The following is a 17,401-nucleotide window of genomic DNA, read 5'->3' as shown; positions in this document are numbered from 1 at the left end:
GCGAGCGCGTCAGCCGGAGGGGGCGGGCTTTTCGAGCCGCCCGATTTCGCTTTGCTGGGCTTCATAGGCTTTGACCCGCGAGGCCCATTGGACAGAGGCACGTGTCCAAATAAACTCTGCTTTATTCAGGTAGCAAAAGGCTGAGAATCAAACATGGTTTTTTAAACCTCGTTTGCCCATCTTTGAAACCAGGAGAGGAGAGGACACCCCATTGCCAATCACCCCGAGTATCCTCGGGAGACAGACACCTGCATGAGGGATTGGCCAATCCTCACGCCCGTCTTGCTAAATACTTAGCACCCTAGGAACTCATCATGGGCTGGCGAGAGAAGCCAAAGGTCTGGGGGAGGTCACACTGTCCAAGGTGCCTGGCGGGGTCCCTCCCTCCCACCTGGTCTCTATGGCTACTGGAATCAAAGCATCAGTTATAATGCAGGTTAACTCAGAACGTCAGACCCTGTGGGCATCAGTTATGGGGTGGGGGCGGGGACAGGGGATGCCAGGATCAGAACGTGGAGATGCTATGAGGGTTACCGGAAGGGAGGAGGGTGGAGGCATAGCTAGGACTCCAGGCAAAGGCTTGCTCCGACTGCTCTCCGTGCCCTTCAGCTTGTTTTCTGGTGAGGCAAAAATAGGACGCCGCTCCAAAAAGGTATCTCCAGGCCCTGGATTTGAAATGCAGCAAGTGTCTTGAAACAAAACAAAGAGTTCTGGCGGGGTAAGTGTCTCTGGGAAGGGAGTTCACCCTGTGTCAGCCCTGGATCCTGCACAAAAAAAAATGGGTAGGCCTCTTTGCCATTAGCTAGCATGCCTGTGCCCTTCAAGAGACATGGATAGTGCAAATCTCTACAACGAACAGCATTTTCATCACCCCCTCCAAGGGGCTTGACCTTCTCTCAAAAGCTGGCACTGGAGGCCTCCTCAGTACATGGATGTGGAGGCTGGATGCTTCCCTACCTGGCTTCCACCCGGGTGCCTAGACCGGCCCAGGGAACTGTGTGTGTGGAACTCACACACAACACTGCTTGAGGGACTGGCCTCATGCTCTGAGGATTCTCAAAGAATGGAAGAGGCCGTTGGGGGGGGGGGGGGGGGGCTTGCCAGAATCACCTCAACCTAGAGACTGGGTGCAGGTGACAACTCCCATTTCAAAGGGTCCTTCTCTCTTCCATCCCACCAATTCACACCCACAGCACTTTGCCTGGGGCAGATTCCTGAACTCTCTATAGAATCTCATGTGAATGGGGAAGGGAGGCCTAGGCTCCCATCTCCAGGGCATGGACAGAGCTGTAGCTCCAAGGGCCCACAGTATACCCCAGACCCCAGACCAGGGGGCTAGGAAAGAGACATTTCCACAGGCTAAATAAAAGGCAGAGAGTGAGAGCGAATCCCTGGCCCAAAGCTGAAGAAAACAGGAAGGCGATGGCACTAAGGCAAAGTTCTAAGGGTGGGTGATGGGAAGGGCAAACTGGAAACATTGGGAACTGGGGCCCATTGTACAGGGTGATGGTGGATACCAGCATCTCAGGAGCTCTCAGCACCCCCTAGGACTGGGAAGAGGACAGAATGATGGCTGAGGGTCAGACACCTTGTTCTTACAGCACAGGGCAGGGACCCCGGGAGCAAGGCTGGGATGTAGCACCACTTCCTGCCTAAGAGGAGAAAGGCAGGGGCAAAGAAGCCCTTCCCTCTCACCTCCTCTTGTTCCCCACCCCTGCTTAGGAAGGTGGGACCTCAGCCCCATATCATCCCCACCAGATAAGCAGCCTACAACCTGCCAAAATGCAGCTGCCATGGAGGGAAAAGTGCTTTACTTCCAGGAGGAAGGGGAGAGGGAGTGAGGCTGAGTGGGAACCTAGTAGTGCAAGACACCCTCTGGGGCCTCCAGGGTAGTGATCCTCAAGTCTCAATGGGCTCACAAAGGTCCTGGAAGATCTAGTGGGAAATGGCTCATCACTGAGCCGCTGTCCCCAGAATCTGATCAAGCTGGGATGGGGTGGAGCATATTTAACGAGACCCCTGATGATGCCCAGGCTGAGTCCCAGAGCAACTTCAGGAAGAGCGGACTCAACCACCAGGCTGATGGCACTTTTAGGGAGCACTGCTTCCCACACTAAGGACGTCGGTAGCAAGGGACAAGGACAAGGGCTGAAGGCAGCTAAGTCCACTCTGTGCAGCCCGAGGTCTGTCAGGGAGCTGAAGGTGCTGTCAGTCTTATGGCAGACCAGGAGCCAGCAGGCACTTGAATTCTCTGCTGCCATGTCATGGACAGGGAAACCGAGGCACAGGAAAGAGGAAGGACTCAGATTAATTACGGTTGAACCTCTGCCTGCGCCAGGGCTGGGGCTGGATCCCAAGCCTCCCCAGTGCAATCCTGGGTGTATCTACTCCTTAGGAAACCGGACTTATGTCAAATCTAAGTGCTGCCACTAAGTGCAGACTCCCTCTGGGAAGGACTTTCCTCTATTGTCCTGGGGCTATAGGACGCTGACCTCTCCTGTCTACTTTGTGCAGAGGGTTTTGCTTGCCTCATCCTGAGGGAGGCCCTGGGAAGAGGTAGAGAATTTTTCTGATGCGAGTCTCTCGTTTGAAGTTGAAGCTTCCTGTGTCTGCCATGGAGCCACAGTGACAGATCCCAGAGCCAGGCCAGTTGTACCCTAGAGCCTGGTCATCCTCTGCTCCTCACTGAGGCTGTGTGCAGCCTCCCTGGGATGCTCCCCAACCACCCAGGGGGCTGGGATGCTCCTATAAGCCCCTAACCCAAGTCTCTCCCACTTCAGAGAAGTCCTCTTACTACCAGAACTTGGGGTGAAATCTTTCATGATGAGATCATTTCTTGAAGCACCCTAAGAATGAATTTGAGATATTTGCCTATGTAAGTGCTATTAGGTCACCACTGCTTAGAGAGGGACCATGGTAAACAGGTTTGTGCTCCTGATGGGTGGTGGGCTTAATTCTCTTGTCACTGCCTGCTCCTGGTGCTTACAGAATTCCCCTGAAAATGATTCTGGGGCAGCGGAGATTCTGCAGAGCCTGTCACCATGATTCCAAGGGGCATGGCAGCAGGGTCATCTCCAAGGCAATCCCTAGGACTCCTGCTCCTGCATGAACTCTCTATCAGGACAGCTCAGGAGCCCCTTGGCTGGTACAGGGCTACAGGAGGCTGTCGGGAGGGTTCATGATGCAGTCCTTCAGGATCTCCTCTGGCTCCCTGTAGGATGGAATAGGTGGCTTCTGGGTCACAGCCTCCTCCATATAAAGCGCTCCCATCTTCTCCTTCCTGAGCCCTGCTCCTTGTACAAGAGGAAAGAGAACCCACTATTACACCAAGGGGAAACATATCAGACAACGACCCCTTTCCCACATCCAACTCCACCCCAACATAGGCTTGGTGAGATGGGATTGGGGCTGCTCTTGGCAGGCCTCATCTAGTCCTACTCTGGTCTTCTCTCACCCTAGGGCACTGGGTCTCACCTGGGGTGCTTCTGCCATCTGGGAGACATGTGGCAATGCTTGGAGATACTTCTGATCGCTACAACTGGGTGAGTGCTATGGGGACCCAGTGAGTCAGGGGTGCTGAAGATCCTACAACACATGGGCTGGGCTTCACAACGAGGAACCATCTGGCCCTCCATAGCAACAGTGCTGAGGTTGAGAACACAGCCTGGGAAGGAGGGCTTTATCATATCAAATGGATACTGTCCTTTGTTTTTTTCAGATGTACTCATCCCACTGCCCCTATGCGAAGATACCCAAGGGCGTCTTTCTCCTTCACCCCCACAGGGCTGGACATGGCTGTGTGTGGGTAAAGGACGTACCGCCTGGCTCCCTGCCTTGGCCCTGTCTCTTCTCTGCACTTCTACCCTGGGCCTCGTGGAGCCTCTGTCAATCCTGAGACCTAGTCCACCGCTGATGGCCACAGACCCAGTGGTAACACACGAGAGCACAAGCACTAAAGGAGACCAGAAATAAAGATGCCCAGGGAAAATAAAACAACAACAACAAAAAGATGCCCAGGAAGCAGCTTCATTGCTGTCGCTGGAAAGTACAGTGAGCAGCCTGGGATCCTCTGTGGTCTTCAGGGACTATTTGAAAAGAGGTAAATGTCTTGTCTGAGACTCAGCAGCTCACCTCCCATGTAATATAACTTTCCATCCAGCCTGCTCCCTACTCCAGCCCTCGGGGCTAGTACTCTTCACAGACAACTCCCACCTGGAATGCTCCAACCTTTCTTCGCAGCCCCTTGGATCCATACTGACTTCTTCCCTCCCGAAACAGTCCACCCAGCCCTGCAGAGAATGTGATGTCACTGCCCTAGCTTGTCCGGTCTTTGGTTATGTCCAATAGTGGCTTAGGCCTCTAGAGAGTACCACTGGCATCACTTGCCAGATGTTGTGCCCTTTGTAGAAGGAAAACCAAAGCACCATGTGATTAACTTGCCCGAGGTCATACACTAGTTAGCAGAACCAGAATTTGAAACTGGGCGGACTGGCTCTGAAAATTCGTGCTCCTGGCCCCATGCCCTGCTGCCTGCAGAATGTGTATCCTACCTCCCCGGCCGGATCAGAAGCTCTTGGAGGGTAGGTGTCACATGTTGAGCACCCATGGGGATACCCGAGACCCCAGACCAAGCCTATGGTGATGGCTGACATTGCCAGACTCTACTAGACTTCAAGGTCAGCATGGGATTGGGAAGACAAGATTCTCTTCCCTTGTTTTTCCCTGTCCAGGAACTCTGTCATACATACTTACTTGCATGGGCTTGGGGTGGCACTTGGGCACACGTGTAGACATGGCTAAAACGCCGGCCTGAGGAGGTCAGGTACCAATGCTGGATGGCAGGCTGGGGGTCGTACTCTGTGACCGCCACCCCGTTCACTGCTGTCATCATGAGCATATTGATCACCTCATTGGAGAGCTTGGTCCGCTCATCGGTCCTGATCCGGTTCATGGCACTGAAGCCCCGCTCACAGCAGGAGGTGGAGACGGGCACACAGACCACCACCGCCACGAGCCTGCTTAGCAGGGGGAAACGGTAGTGCTGGGCCAGGGCGTTCTTACACAGCATGGAGAATGGGAGGTTCTTGGCGATGGCTTTCAGGCCCAGCCACTCCTCCAGGAGTGCTTCCTCGCTGTACCCCGCAGGGAGGGAAAGCTCAAAGTATCTGGCAAGGGCAAGAATATCATCGTTCCCAAAACTGGCAAGTTCAATCCCACTTGGCCAGGCCATGGTGTCGAACACCTCCATGTTCTTGAGCTGCGGGGGACGGTCCATGTCAAACCTTTGCTGGAGGTACTCGATCCCAGTCAGGATCATTCTTTCCCGGTCCGCCTGGAAGCGCTGCTCTGCCACCTCCATTCTGTCCAGGAAGATGCCGTGGAGCTGCCCATCCTGGAAGCCGGCGTTGAACTCTTCCTCTTTGGGCCCAGCCTGGTGACGGAGGGTCTCCAGGGCAACATAGGCCCGTCCCAGTGTGGAGTTCACCTCTGTAATCAGCACGATGTCCTTCTGGCACACCTCAGACAGAGGCCTGTAGATGCTCAGGAAGTCCAAAAGGAAGTGGCAGAACTTGACGAAATGGAAGCTTTTCATCAGCTTCAGCATGCCTTTGGCCCTGTGCCCGGTCTGGCCCCCTGCGTCCGCCACGCCCTGGAGGTGCCGGGCCAGGGCAGGCCAGCTCACAATGAGTGCGTTCAATGTGCGCCTCTTGCTGGCCACCCACCTGACAGCGTTCAGGTCCTTTAGGCGGATGATTTCCTGCTCCAGTGGAGCTGCGCCTTCCTGCAGCTCATTCAGCCTTTTATTTGAGGACTGATAAAACTTGAAGACAGTTCGAATGTGCCGGTCACACTTCTTTACCAGATCGATGCCCCCGCAAGCATCTACCACGGCCAGGTGCAGCCGATGGGCGACACAGTGGATGGGTAGCAGCTGGGGGATGACCTCCTGGAACTTCTCCACCAGACCTCCTCTGCAGCTCAGCATGGTTGAGCCATCAGTTCCCAGACCCACGACCCACCCAGGCTTCCGGAAAGGGATGTCCAGTTCATCTAGGGCAGAGATGATGGTCTCGAAGTACCCATCCACCGTCTCACTGTAGAGAGGGGCCAAAGTGATGTACGACTCTTTCACCTCCGTCCCCTTAAAGTAGCGGATATAAATCCCCACGCAGGACTGGTCAGAGGCGTCTGTGGAACTGTCCAACAACACACTCACGCAAGGGGAGTTTCGGATATCCTCGAGGATCTCCTTCTTCAGAGTCTCAGAGATGTACTTGATGAACTGAGTACATGCGGTGCGATTTCGGTACTTGCCCAGGATCATGGTCCCGGTGCTTTGGAGGAGTTGCAGGATCTTCTCAAAGTCATTTAGAGGCCGCGAGTGGTAGGCAATGGAGTAGGCGGCGTTGAAGAAGTGCTCCATGTTCGCCATCAGGTCACCGGAGATCTCTGGGACTAGCGCAGCCTGTGGGGAGTCTTCCTTGATTTCAACAGTGTTGACACAGAGCTTGTGTGCTTTGCTGACCTCGTGGTATTTTAAAGTCTCCACTTTAAAAGGCCCCGTGTAACCTCGGACTAACCGGGATGATTTGTCATGGAGACTAGGTCTTTCTTTGCAAGCTGAGCAGAAAAGCTTGGTCTCCTTTGGGTCGATTACTAACCATGGGAATTGCCCAAACCATGATCTCTGAATTGAACGGGGTCTGTAAGTCCTCTTGATTTTCCTAGGTCCATCTACTTCGACTTCACAAAGGCTGGAATTGCAGTAGGACCTACATGTCTCCATAGAAGGAGCTAGAAGCACTGCAGAGTCTGCAGCCAAGGCTTGTGTGTCTGCCTCTCTTATGGCCACCATCTTCTTCTTGCCTTTGGAGCAAATAAAAATGTGCTTGGTTATGCTGCTGTAACTCTTCAGGCTCCTATCAGTTAAGACATCCCAATTTACTGAGTATCCCTTATGCAAAGCAGAGATGAATGTGATCCACCTTTCTAGAGATCATTAGTGACTTCTCTTCACACTCTTCCCTATTATTATCTATGCAAGTTAGCCTGCTCCCTAAGAGATGTGTGCTAATCCTCGTGGGCTCTTTAGCCAGCCTCCCCATCTCTATCCACACAGTTACCCTGGGATCATGTGACACCAGATACTAATAAGCCTAAGTAGCCACCTTGGCCATGGATGCTATTGGATAAACAGGTGACTTTAATCCTCTTTCAAGGCAGCACAAAGAAATGAGGTTAAACATCCAAGTCTTCTTATAAGGCTTAGAAAGAAGGGAAGTAGAACAGTACACACAGCAGCTACTAGCCAGTAAGCCCTTGGCTAATACACAGAACAGTGACCTCTCATAGACCAGTGGTGCTGCCACTAAACACCAGAGGAGGAGAGGACAAGGGCAGCTCACAGGCCTGCAGGTCACACAGCAACTCACGACCGGGGCCTCCTGCACGCCTCCCCTGCCAGCTCTGCCACGGATCCTGCTAGCACTTCCGCTCATCAAAGCACCCTGTTTTTCCCCATACTGTCCCCATTTCCCAGGTTATTCGACACTTGGAGGGCAGAGTTAATTTCTTATTCATCTTTGTCTAGCAGAGCCTGATACAAGGCCTGGTGCACAACAGGAGGGGGGACAGGGATGGCTGAGTGAACACTGTGCAGCTTGCCATGGCCACACGGGCCCCAGGATGTGCCCCTCAGAACTCAGTAGGTCAAGACTCACCTGGAGGACGACCTTGCCCCCACCGTGGCCCGTCTGGATCCTTGATCCAGGGTGCAGCTCGACGTTCCAATTTTAAGATCAAGTCTGGTTTGGCGGCAGCTGGCCCTAGGGACAGAGTCACACTGAGGCCACTGCTGTGGACCATCAAGTTAAGTATCCTGCCTGAAGCTATTCAAGGAAACTGAAATATTCAGGGATGCCTCTGGGTCTGTCTCTTAATAAAGTCTATTCAGCTAGAGCTGTGATGAAAACATACCTATCTTGCGTGCCAATCTATTCTTAAAACCCAAGAAGCAGTCAGATTCAGGTGCATCCATGAGCCAGGAGAAGTCACGTCCTTGGCTCTGTGGGCCAGCCACAGGAGCCAGGAGTAGGAGTCAGCTAAAGGCATCTGGAGGGAAGGTGGACATGGGAGGAAACACGGGATGCAAGAGGAGGAGGGGACAGAGGTGATGAAGAAAGTCACACGAGAAGTGGAAGATGGCGACTGGCTGGCACCATATGCTGTGCCCAGTGCCCCTAGAGCCACCATGGCTGGCCATGGGATAGGTGTCTGACTGCATGGGTTAGTTCCAGGGGCACTTAAAAGGCCCCTTAAAAATGTCCACCACCTACAATGGAACCTTCAATCTGACTCGAGGAGACTCCTGCCTTTGGGTTAAGCACTGCCCTTTATTTAAGACATGAATATTCTCAGGGATATGAAGAGAAATTGCTTTCTTGATTTAAAATAAAATCCATTAAAATAAAATAAAATCCATTAATATTGGTTTACATGCTTGGGTATGTGTGTGAATGTGTGCATAAACTTTCTTTGGAAGGACACAGGAAAAACTGCTAACTGTGGGTGCCTCTGGCGCAATAGTCAGTACTGACACCCTTCAACTTTTGGGTCACTTGGATACAGTCATTTATTCCTATTTGTTATAGGTGTGTGAGGGATCCCTGGGTGGCGCAGCGGTTTGGCGCCTGCCTTTGGCTCAGGGCGCGATCCTGGAGACCCAGGATCGAATCCCACGTCGGGCTCCCGGTGCATGGAGCCTGCTTCTCTCTCTGCCTGTGTCTCTGCCTCTCTCTCTGTGTGTGACTATCGTAAATAAATAAATTAAAAAAAAATGTTATAGGTGTGTGTATGTATCCATATATTTACTAAATCATATTTAATAAAATATAATTAAATACATTGTTAAAGTATAGACTGAGCACACCCTTCTTAAAACATCTCTAAAATGAGGGCATGGGATCCCTGGGTGGCGCAGCGGTTTGGCGCCTGCCTTTGGCCCAGGGCGCGATCCTGGAGACCCGGGATCGAATCCCATATCGGGCTCCCGGTGCATGGAGCCTGCTTCTCCCTCTGCCTGTGTCTCTGCCTCTCTCTCTCTCTCTGTGACTATCATAAGTAAATAAAAAAAAATTTTTTTAAATAAAATAAAATAAAATAAAATGAGGGCAAAGGAGCAATAATAACACAAAGAAATGTTAATATGTTTTTAGAAGGAAAAGAGACAAAATCGCAAAACAAACAGAGCTGAACACCAAATGCTGGCAAAGGGGGCAGCAAGGAGAAAGAAGAGAGTCTGACTGCAGAATCCCCAAAAGGCTGGAGACTGGAGCCCCAGGCAGAAGGTGGGTAAGGGAGTGGGTAAGGAACAGGTGGAAAGGACAAGTGTGCAGTCTGCCGATACCACTCGAGCCCGGGGCCTCCCACCTCCCCAGGGAACTGGAGAACACCATCATGCTTACCCCCCTTCACCCAAGGAGGAAAATGGAGATTTAGTTAGAAAAACTGAACCAGAAAGTTCCAGACCCAGGGATGGTGGGGACAGTGGAAGAGGAAGAAGTGTTGCAGTGATGAAGGGTCTGTGTTCTGAAAGGTACCACACTCAGATCCAAGAACATAGGCTCGGCTCCTGGCCCTAAGCAGGGCACTTCGGCGAGTCTTCCTTGGAGAAACAGAGTTGTCCCCCCTCTACCCTGGGGACACTGACTGCCCCAAAGGCCCTGGGACACTGACTTTGCAGGCTCTTCAGTGAGACTGGCAGTGAAAGCTACCCCGTGATGAGCACCAGCCATACACAGAGCTGCCAGCCAGGTTCCTCAAAGCTTTACTCTTAAACCTGAATGAATATTTAATTAAGACAAGCCTCTAATATGAAACCAGTAGGAAAAGGGATCAGAGGAACTAAAGAAACCACAGTGAACAAAGCGGAACTCCAGAACACCAGAATTCACGTTCCCAGATAGAAAAGCTGTGAAAGTCATCTGCAAAAGGAGCAATAAGGGCTTTTACAGTAAAAATAAGATAGAAGAGGGGTGCCTGGGTGGCTCAGTCAGCTAGGCTTCAGACTCTTGGTTTCGGCTCAGGTCGTGATCTTGGGGTCGTGGGATCAAGCCCTGTGTGGGGCTCTGTGCTCAGTGTAGAATCTGCTGGAGGTTATCTCCCTCTCCCTCTGCTCCTTCCCCAGCTCTCTCTCTCTCTCAAATAAATAAATCTTTAAAAAATGATAGAAGAAATTAGAACATTCAACAAACTTGTTAGAAAAAAACTTGAGAAAATCTCCAAGAAAGTAAAACAAAAAAGAGAAGCAGAAAATAGAAGAAGAAAAAAATAAAATAGAATCAGAAGCTCAATTTAGGAAGTCCAGTATATAACTAATAAGACTTTCTGGAAGAAAGAAAAGAGAAAATCGATAGGAAGAAATCCTATAAGAACATTTCCCCAAATTGGAAAACATGAATTTTCTCATGGAAAGGAAGCAGTGGATGCCCAGGACGAGAGTGAAAAATTGCTGATGTTGTTAAACAGTTCAGAACACTGGACTAGATCTTAAAATCTTTCAGAGAAAAAAAAATCTTTCAGAGAAGAAAAAAATAGGCTGTGTTCAAAGATTTAGTTATAAAAAGGTGTTTATATTTCTCATCAGCACCAGTAAATCCTGAAGGCAATGCTTTCAAAATACTGAGGAAAACTATTCCCAACCTAGAATTCTATGCCCATCCAAACTTCCAACTATAAGGGCATGTCCTCCCGTGCACCCTGTCTGGGGGAGTTACTGGAAGATGAGCTCCAACAAAAGGAAGATGTAAACTTGGAGGAAGGGATGGAGCCAGGGGAGGGGAGTGGGACAAAGGAAAGTGTGGGACCACAGCTGTGCAGGCCCAGAGCATAACCAGTTTAGACAGAGCAGGAGAAGGGAGACCCGATAACAAACGTCCCCAGAAAAAGACTGAAACTGATCCATCACGGGATGTCTGATCATGAGGAAGAGACTCTCAGAAGGGTTATTATAATTACATGGCAGAGCTGGAGAAGAATCGTTGAGTACAGAAAATCAGTAAAATAAAAAATAAGAAAATATTTCAATTCCAGAGGAGGATGGAGACTCCTACAACAAAGGAAAATCATTATACTATGCTACTTTGATCAAAAATAAGTAATGCCTAATCAATAATTAGGCAAATAATTTATACTGAACTAATCAAGAAAGTGTGATGTACTTGTTCTGAGAGGGTGGAGGGACAGAGTGGGGGCCCGGGGTGGTGGATAAGGGCTGGGCCTGCATCTTCCACGGCAGAAATAAAAAGAGAATCCATCTAAAATCAACAAATAAAGAATAGCAATAAACATATGCAACAGGACATGGAAGTGTGAGTCTGCCTGCCTGTTTTGGTTTAAGGTCCAAAAAGGTAGGAGCCAACTGTCCCTCCTCCCAAAGCCAGACCACCGAGGCCTGACTAGGTAAAGAGGGCGGCTGAAACACTAGGCTGTGACCCAAGCCCTTGGAGCGCTGGGAGTGAAGAGGTCAGGAAGCTATTAGGGGTATTTTTGGAAAGATATGTTAGGTGTATTGTGAGCCCCATGGGGAGGGCTGGAGTGGGCTACTTTTCCCTGATCTTAAGCCTAACGGGAATGACATCCTGACCGTAATCCGCTGGGCTCTGGGGATCCTCCTGAATCCAGGCCTGGAAAATACTAAAGGCAGAATCTGACTGATGGGTTCTTTCATGGTGGCCACGTCAGAAACAGCCTACATTCCAGGGTTTGTCAGAGCAAAGGACACATGTTTTCTGTGGTCCACATGTGGCCCCTGAGGGAAAGAAAAGAAGCCTGGAGCCACCTCAAGGGCCTCTGCCCCTGACTATGTGTTGGCAGCCCAAGAACGAGCCTACATGGGGCTGAACTGCCAAAGCAGACATTCACCCCTATAGAGGGGACTGTAGTGAGTGGTGGTGTGGGGGGAGCGTAGAACCCACAAACTCACCCAGACAATCAGCTTTCTACTATCCCAGCCACAAGTGGATGCCAGGATGCCATTGGCTGTGCCTCTCCTCCCCACTCACCTGCCACTGTTCCCACCCAGGACACAGCAGAAGTCCTAGAACAAGCTGGGGGTAGGAGGAGAGTGCCCTTCTTCCTACCACCAGGTTCCAGATTCCAGACCTGGGGCAGGTACAGCTAGAAGAGGTGAGAAACGTTAGCTTTAGATGAAGTCCAGTTTTCTTACTACTACACAAAGACTATACTTTTGTTTCCTAATTTGGGGGGAGAGTATATATTTTTATATTATTTAAAACTTATTTAAAAGTTTCAATAATAACACGAGGAACTCCAATCACTTACATTTTGTCCCATTGCTGTATCAGGCCGATGTGTTCATGTGCCCTGCCCCTCCTCCCTTTATGTATGTGTATGAATAACATAAATAATATACATGCAATATTTTTCTGAACCATTGAGAGTAAATTGCTTCCATACCCCCTTTATCCCTAAATTCTTCTACGTGTATCACTCAAGAGAAAGGACATTCTCTTCTGGGGTAGGTGAAATTCTAACATGAGCTCCAGTGGCCCTGGCCCTTCCTCATCTCTGCTCCCTGTGCTGTGAGTGGAACCTACGACCTGACATCACACTCATGATTATGTGACATTACATGGCAAAAGAGAGGCCATCTGGATGACTTCACCTGACTACATCTGCCCTTTAAAAGCATAGTCAGTCGGCTTCAAAGCACCAGCAGGGTTTGACACACTGCTGCTGGCCTGAGGATGGAGAAGGCCACGTGGAGGGGACTGAAGAGCAGCCTGTAGAAGCTGAGAATGATCCCTGGTGGAAAACCAGCGAGCAAATGGGGATTGCAGTCCTACAACTGAAAGGAACTGAATTCTGCCAACGACCTAAATGCGGTTGGCAGTGATTCTTCCCAGAGCTTCCTGGAGGGAGGCCAGCCTGATAGACACCCTGACTTTGGCTACGTGAGAACCCAGCTGAGCCCATCAGGACTTCTGCCCTCCAGAACTGCAAGGCAATAAATGAGTTAAAAATTTAGCCACTAGATTTGTGATAATTTATTGTGTGGAACTGATTTCACCTAGCTTAAAAAAAAAAAAAAAAAAAAAAAAACCAGAACGAGGCCACAGCTTGAATAGAGCCCCAGATCAAATACTCATAATCACACAGTCAAATCCTAAAATGCCCATGTTTCTCCTACTGGGGACACTGGCCTTAAACAAAACTTAAGCTATCTTCATAACAGTGTGATCTTACTATAGCCTCTAAGCCAGTCGGCTACGTGCAAGAAACCTCACCCACTGCTCCTACCCTAAAAAATAATGTACGTTTTTAGTAACCTATCACAATTTTTTAAAAAACCCAAAGTATTCCCTCATTCATATTTTATAAACTGAGCTTTAAATGGTGAAAGCCAAGCTTTAACCACTTTGGATGTGAAGTCTCCCTGTTTGTGAATAGTTCCTTTCTTGCTCAATATAGTATTTGTATCAAGTAAAGCTCTCTGAAATTTTTTTTGACAACCCAAGGGATGAGGAAAAAAAGCTGCACAGAGCTGATCCAAACATGTAGTGATGGAGAAGAATAAAGCTGTCTTCTGAGTGTATCCTATGAGGTTCACTCTTTTGAAAATTATGTCTGCGTGGATTCCTAGAAGTCATGAGGTATGTTACCAGAGGAAGCAGCTAAAAGTCTCTGGGGACGAGGACCCAGAAGCAGAGAAAAGTGGGACGTTTTTGGTTTAAGTCTTGTTAGAACTACGCAGATAAAAGAAGTAATATTTGTAAATATTTGTAAATAATAACTGGAAACACACAGACCAAATATCCCCAAATATATTCGCCTCATTTATATTTTCCTTGGGGATAGGCCTCCTTTGCCTGCCACCCCCACCACATTGGCCCCTGGAATACTGTACCCTAACCAGACTTCTTGAAAGCTGTGGCTACAATGTTGCCAAAACCCTTTTCTTTTTGTTCCTTCAGAACCAGTGAGACAGAAGGAAATTGCAAACAGATTTTTCTAAGTCTTAGTAATGAAAAAATGGCAGAGGGGACCTAACTATAGCAAGATCATGCACGCATGCAACGAGCATGTGTGCATGCAAGTGCGCGCACACACACACACACACACACACACACACACACACATTCCATAGAAATGGTTTGGCTTACAAAGACAAACTTCTGATCTTCCAGGGTAGCTCCATCCCAAGGTGGGCAGGCCATACCTGTGAACCCCTGGGGGACAGCTGCCCTGGGGCCCTACCTTGGTTCTCTTCCAGCTCCCACACTGCCCCCACTTGGAAGCCCTGACATATGGGCCACCATATAGCAGGTGGCCTCCTACAAACCGTATGAGCCACCTGAACTACTCATCTCTCACGGAAGGCCCTCCCACTCAGTTTTGGTTTCTACCAAGAGGCATGACTTTTTGCACCAGCTATGTGAGGTCTAGCTGTATTTGATTACATCACCTGTAGAAAAGGCACTGCCCACTGAAGTGCATGATCTGCCACTTAGCATGTGATGACACTTTTACTCATAAAAACAAGGGCTACCACACAGTCTCTCTATTGGCATGTCTCCTTTTGTTACCGACAAATATTAGTTTCTTAACAGTGGAATCTAATTGAGTTTTCTTTTTGGGGGAAAGCAAGAGATGTCATCAAATATGGCCAAAGTCTGAAACCAGAATTTAAAGTATGGAAATAAAAGAATATCAATATAGAATACAGAATATAAAATAGTTCCAAATAAACAAGTCTACACAAGAAAAGGCTGAAACAGGAAAGCATTGAAAACAAAACACAAACCTCTTCTTTTCTACCTAAACAAAGTGACTGTCCTCTGCAGGTTCAATCCTATTGACAGGACAGCTGATGAGACTGAGGAGGGTGTGACAGGAATGAACTTACCCTGAAAACATTCCATCTGCTGAAAAGCTTCAGTCTATGCAATTTAACTGCCAAACAACTGATGGAAATTAAAGTTCGACTACATCAAATTGAGGCTGTCTTTTTAAGAACGGGTAAAATAATTATAAAATCTAAAAGAACAAACCTGCTAGATGTAAACCCCAACAAGAGCAGTGGAAGAATTAGCTGGGTTTCCTCAAAGGATCTAAGCAAAAGGAAGTCAACAGGACAAATAACCCCAGGATCATAATGCCCCAGCATCTGAGGTGAGCTGAGCTGCAGCAACATGATCTGATCACCCAGGGCAGCCAGTCCCCTTTCTCCAGGCAGTTCTCATGGAGAGAGGGAGCTAGCAGTGACTTTCACAGAAGGTCTGAAAGAGCCTCGCAAACTAGCAATCTTATGCTAGGGGCCTGGGGATGGGAGCAGAGACTTTTAGAAAATTCTGAAACTGTTTGAATGTTTAAGAAGTCTCACCTTATACTTGGTGTATTATCATTATTACATAAACAACATGATTAGCACAAGTCTTGAAACGAACAGAGATGGAGTCCAAGTGGCAATAAACATCTACAAGCAGGAAGTGTAAGGCATATGCAATGCCCAGAATAGAAAGAATTTCAGTTTCTTCTCCAGCTTCTAGCGAGATGGCTGGGATTCCCAGGTCTGTTTTCTTGTCTGAAAATACTACTACTACTACCTGCCTGAGAGGTTTGGTTTAAGGATTAGAGAGAATACATATGAAACTCAACACAGGACCCACGCTCAGTATTCATTGACAGCAGAAGCCACTGTTAGGATTTCCAGACGAAAGAATAAAAGAAAGACACAGAAGCTTCCTAAAACACCCAGGATAAGCAGATGACAGTATTTCAAGATAAAATATAAGAAATATTAAAAATGGATGGGGGATTTTGTTCAAAGGCCAACATAACTTTTCTTGGTGTGATTACAATGGGGTTTTCTTTTTCAAAATCTAAGTTTACTTCAAGAAGTTCTATTTGTAAAAAAAAAATAATTGAAAAATAGTACCAAATACTATTTGATTTTCAACTCTTAAATGGTGGACAATGGTGGATATGAAGTGTGGGAGGAAAAAAAAAACACTTACCCAAGCAAAATAGTGCCTGCACTATGTTTCAACACTGTTTTATATCCCAGTGATCAGCTCAATGCCCTTTAAAAGGTAATTTTTAAACATACAAATGATTTATGTTTGGCCCCAATTATATTCTGATGGCTCCTTAAAATAAATGCTTTTATACCTCACACATGAAAACTGTCAAAATCAGACAGCAGTTAAAGGGTAATCACTGGAGACCTAATTAAGGTCACAAAAGAATCATAAATGCAGTTCTGTTCCTAGATTTCTGTACCCATTTTAGTCCCACAGATGACTGACAAGGACAGCCCCATTCTCTAGAAAGCCTTCCCTGACCCCTGCCTGCAACCCTCAAGCAAAATTGATTGCCCTTCCTCTGATTTTACTTATTGTTCATCCAAACAAAACATAAGCCAGACTGAACTGTCCCTTATTTCCCCCAGTTAGTGAAGATTTCCCCATTCCAGACTTATATGAGTTAAAAAGAAAATGACCAAATGCTTACATGGAGCGCTGCCAGCCCTGGCTGGCAGGAGACACCCTGTGGTCAATACCACTCACCTATTGCTTTCACTACAACTTTCCACAGGGGCCCCAAGGGCAAAGCATGTTACTACTCTGTGTTCAAGGAAAAGCCAACTTCTTGTAAGTGGGTGTATATTTCTTAAAAATGAATTTCCCCTTCATTCTCACTGCTTATAAACAGTGCGGGCAGTAGTGATGCTCTCTGAAGGCATACTTCGTTTCAAGCACCCTGGGCCTAGGGTCTGATGACAACACCTCTACCGTCACAAAGAAACCACTTTTACATCACTTCTGAATGGGGAGCCATACATACATTGCAAACAATAAAAATAAGCACACACCTCAGAAATGTTCAGAAAATAATCCATATCTTAGCTGCACATGGAAGAAGCCCTGGTATAAACTAAGGCCTAGGACATCAATTAAGTCACAAATATTCTTAGTTTTCATTCTGCAGAAGTCACAATGGAGATTGCTGCTGTATTCCTGAGTCGTGTACAGCAGCCTCCTCTGTAAGGCTGCTGTTCATGGATACACTAGGTAAGTAAAGAGCATTCTAGGATGAAAAGTTGTTTTCCACTTTTTGGTGCCCTAAGAACCTGGGGTATCTGATGGAAACAGCAGGCAAAGAGATCAAGAGGCAGATGTAAGAGATGGCACTCTTCTGAGAAGGTAACGAGCACTATCATATTCATCTTTCTCCAAGGTCCCCCCTAGTGACGGCTGAGCCAAGACCACTGACCCTTGCTGGCCGCTGGGCACAAGGAAGCAGCCCCGGCATAGACGAAGGAGAGGCACCTCCATGCCTCTGCCCATGCTGTCCCTCCCCGTCACATCCAGATGGCCTT

General features: G+C 48.3%; 1 protein-coding gene across 1 annotated transcript in view; it reads right to left on the bottom strand.

Annotated features, from left to right (window-relative positions):
• Nucleotides 1-104: 104 nt before the first annotated feature.
• Nucleotides 105-17,401, bottom strand: part of ZNF862 (zinc finger protein 862) — a 38,125-nt gene continuing 20,828 nt past the window's right edge. Inside the window, exons 6-8 of the mRNA XM_038559188.1 lie at nucleotides 7,722-7,826; nucleotides 4,753-6,867; nucleotides 105-3,293 (exon numbers count right to left, since the gene is read on the bottom strand). Of these exons, the coding sequence (XP_038415116.1) occupies nucleotides 3,154-3,293; nucleotides 4,753-6,867; nucleotides 7,722-7,826 (2,360 nt within the window). The 3' untranslated portion in view covers nucleotides 105-3,153. The remainder of the gene's footprint in view (nucleotides 3,294-4,752; nucleotides 6,868-7,721; nucleotides 7,827-17,401) is intronic.

The sequence above is a fragment of the Canis lupus genome, chromosome 16, assembly GCF_011100685.1.
Source record: "Canis lupus familiaris isolate Mischka breed German Shepherd chromosome 16, alternate assembly UU_Cfam_GSD_1.0, whole genome shotgun sequence".
Classification (NCBI taxonomy): Eukaryota; Metazoa; Chordata; class Mammalia; order Carnivora; family Canidae; genus Canis; species Canis lupus.
The sequence above is the reverse complement of the archived record's forward strand: the minus strand, read 5'-3'. Positions and strand labels throughout refer to the sequence as shown.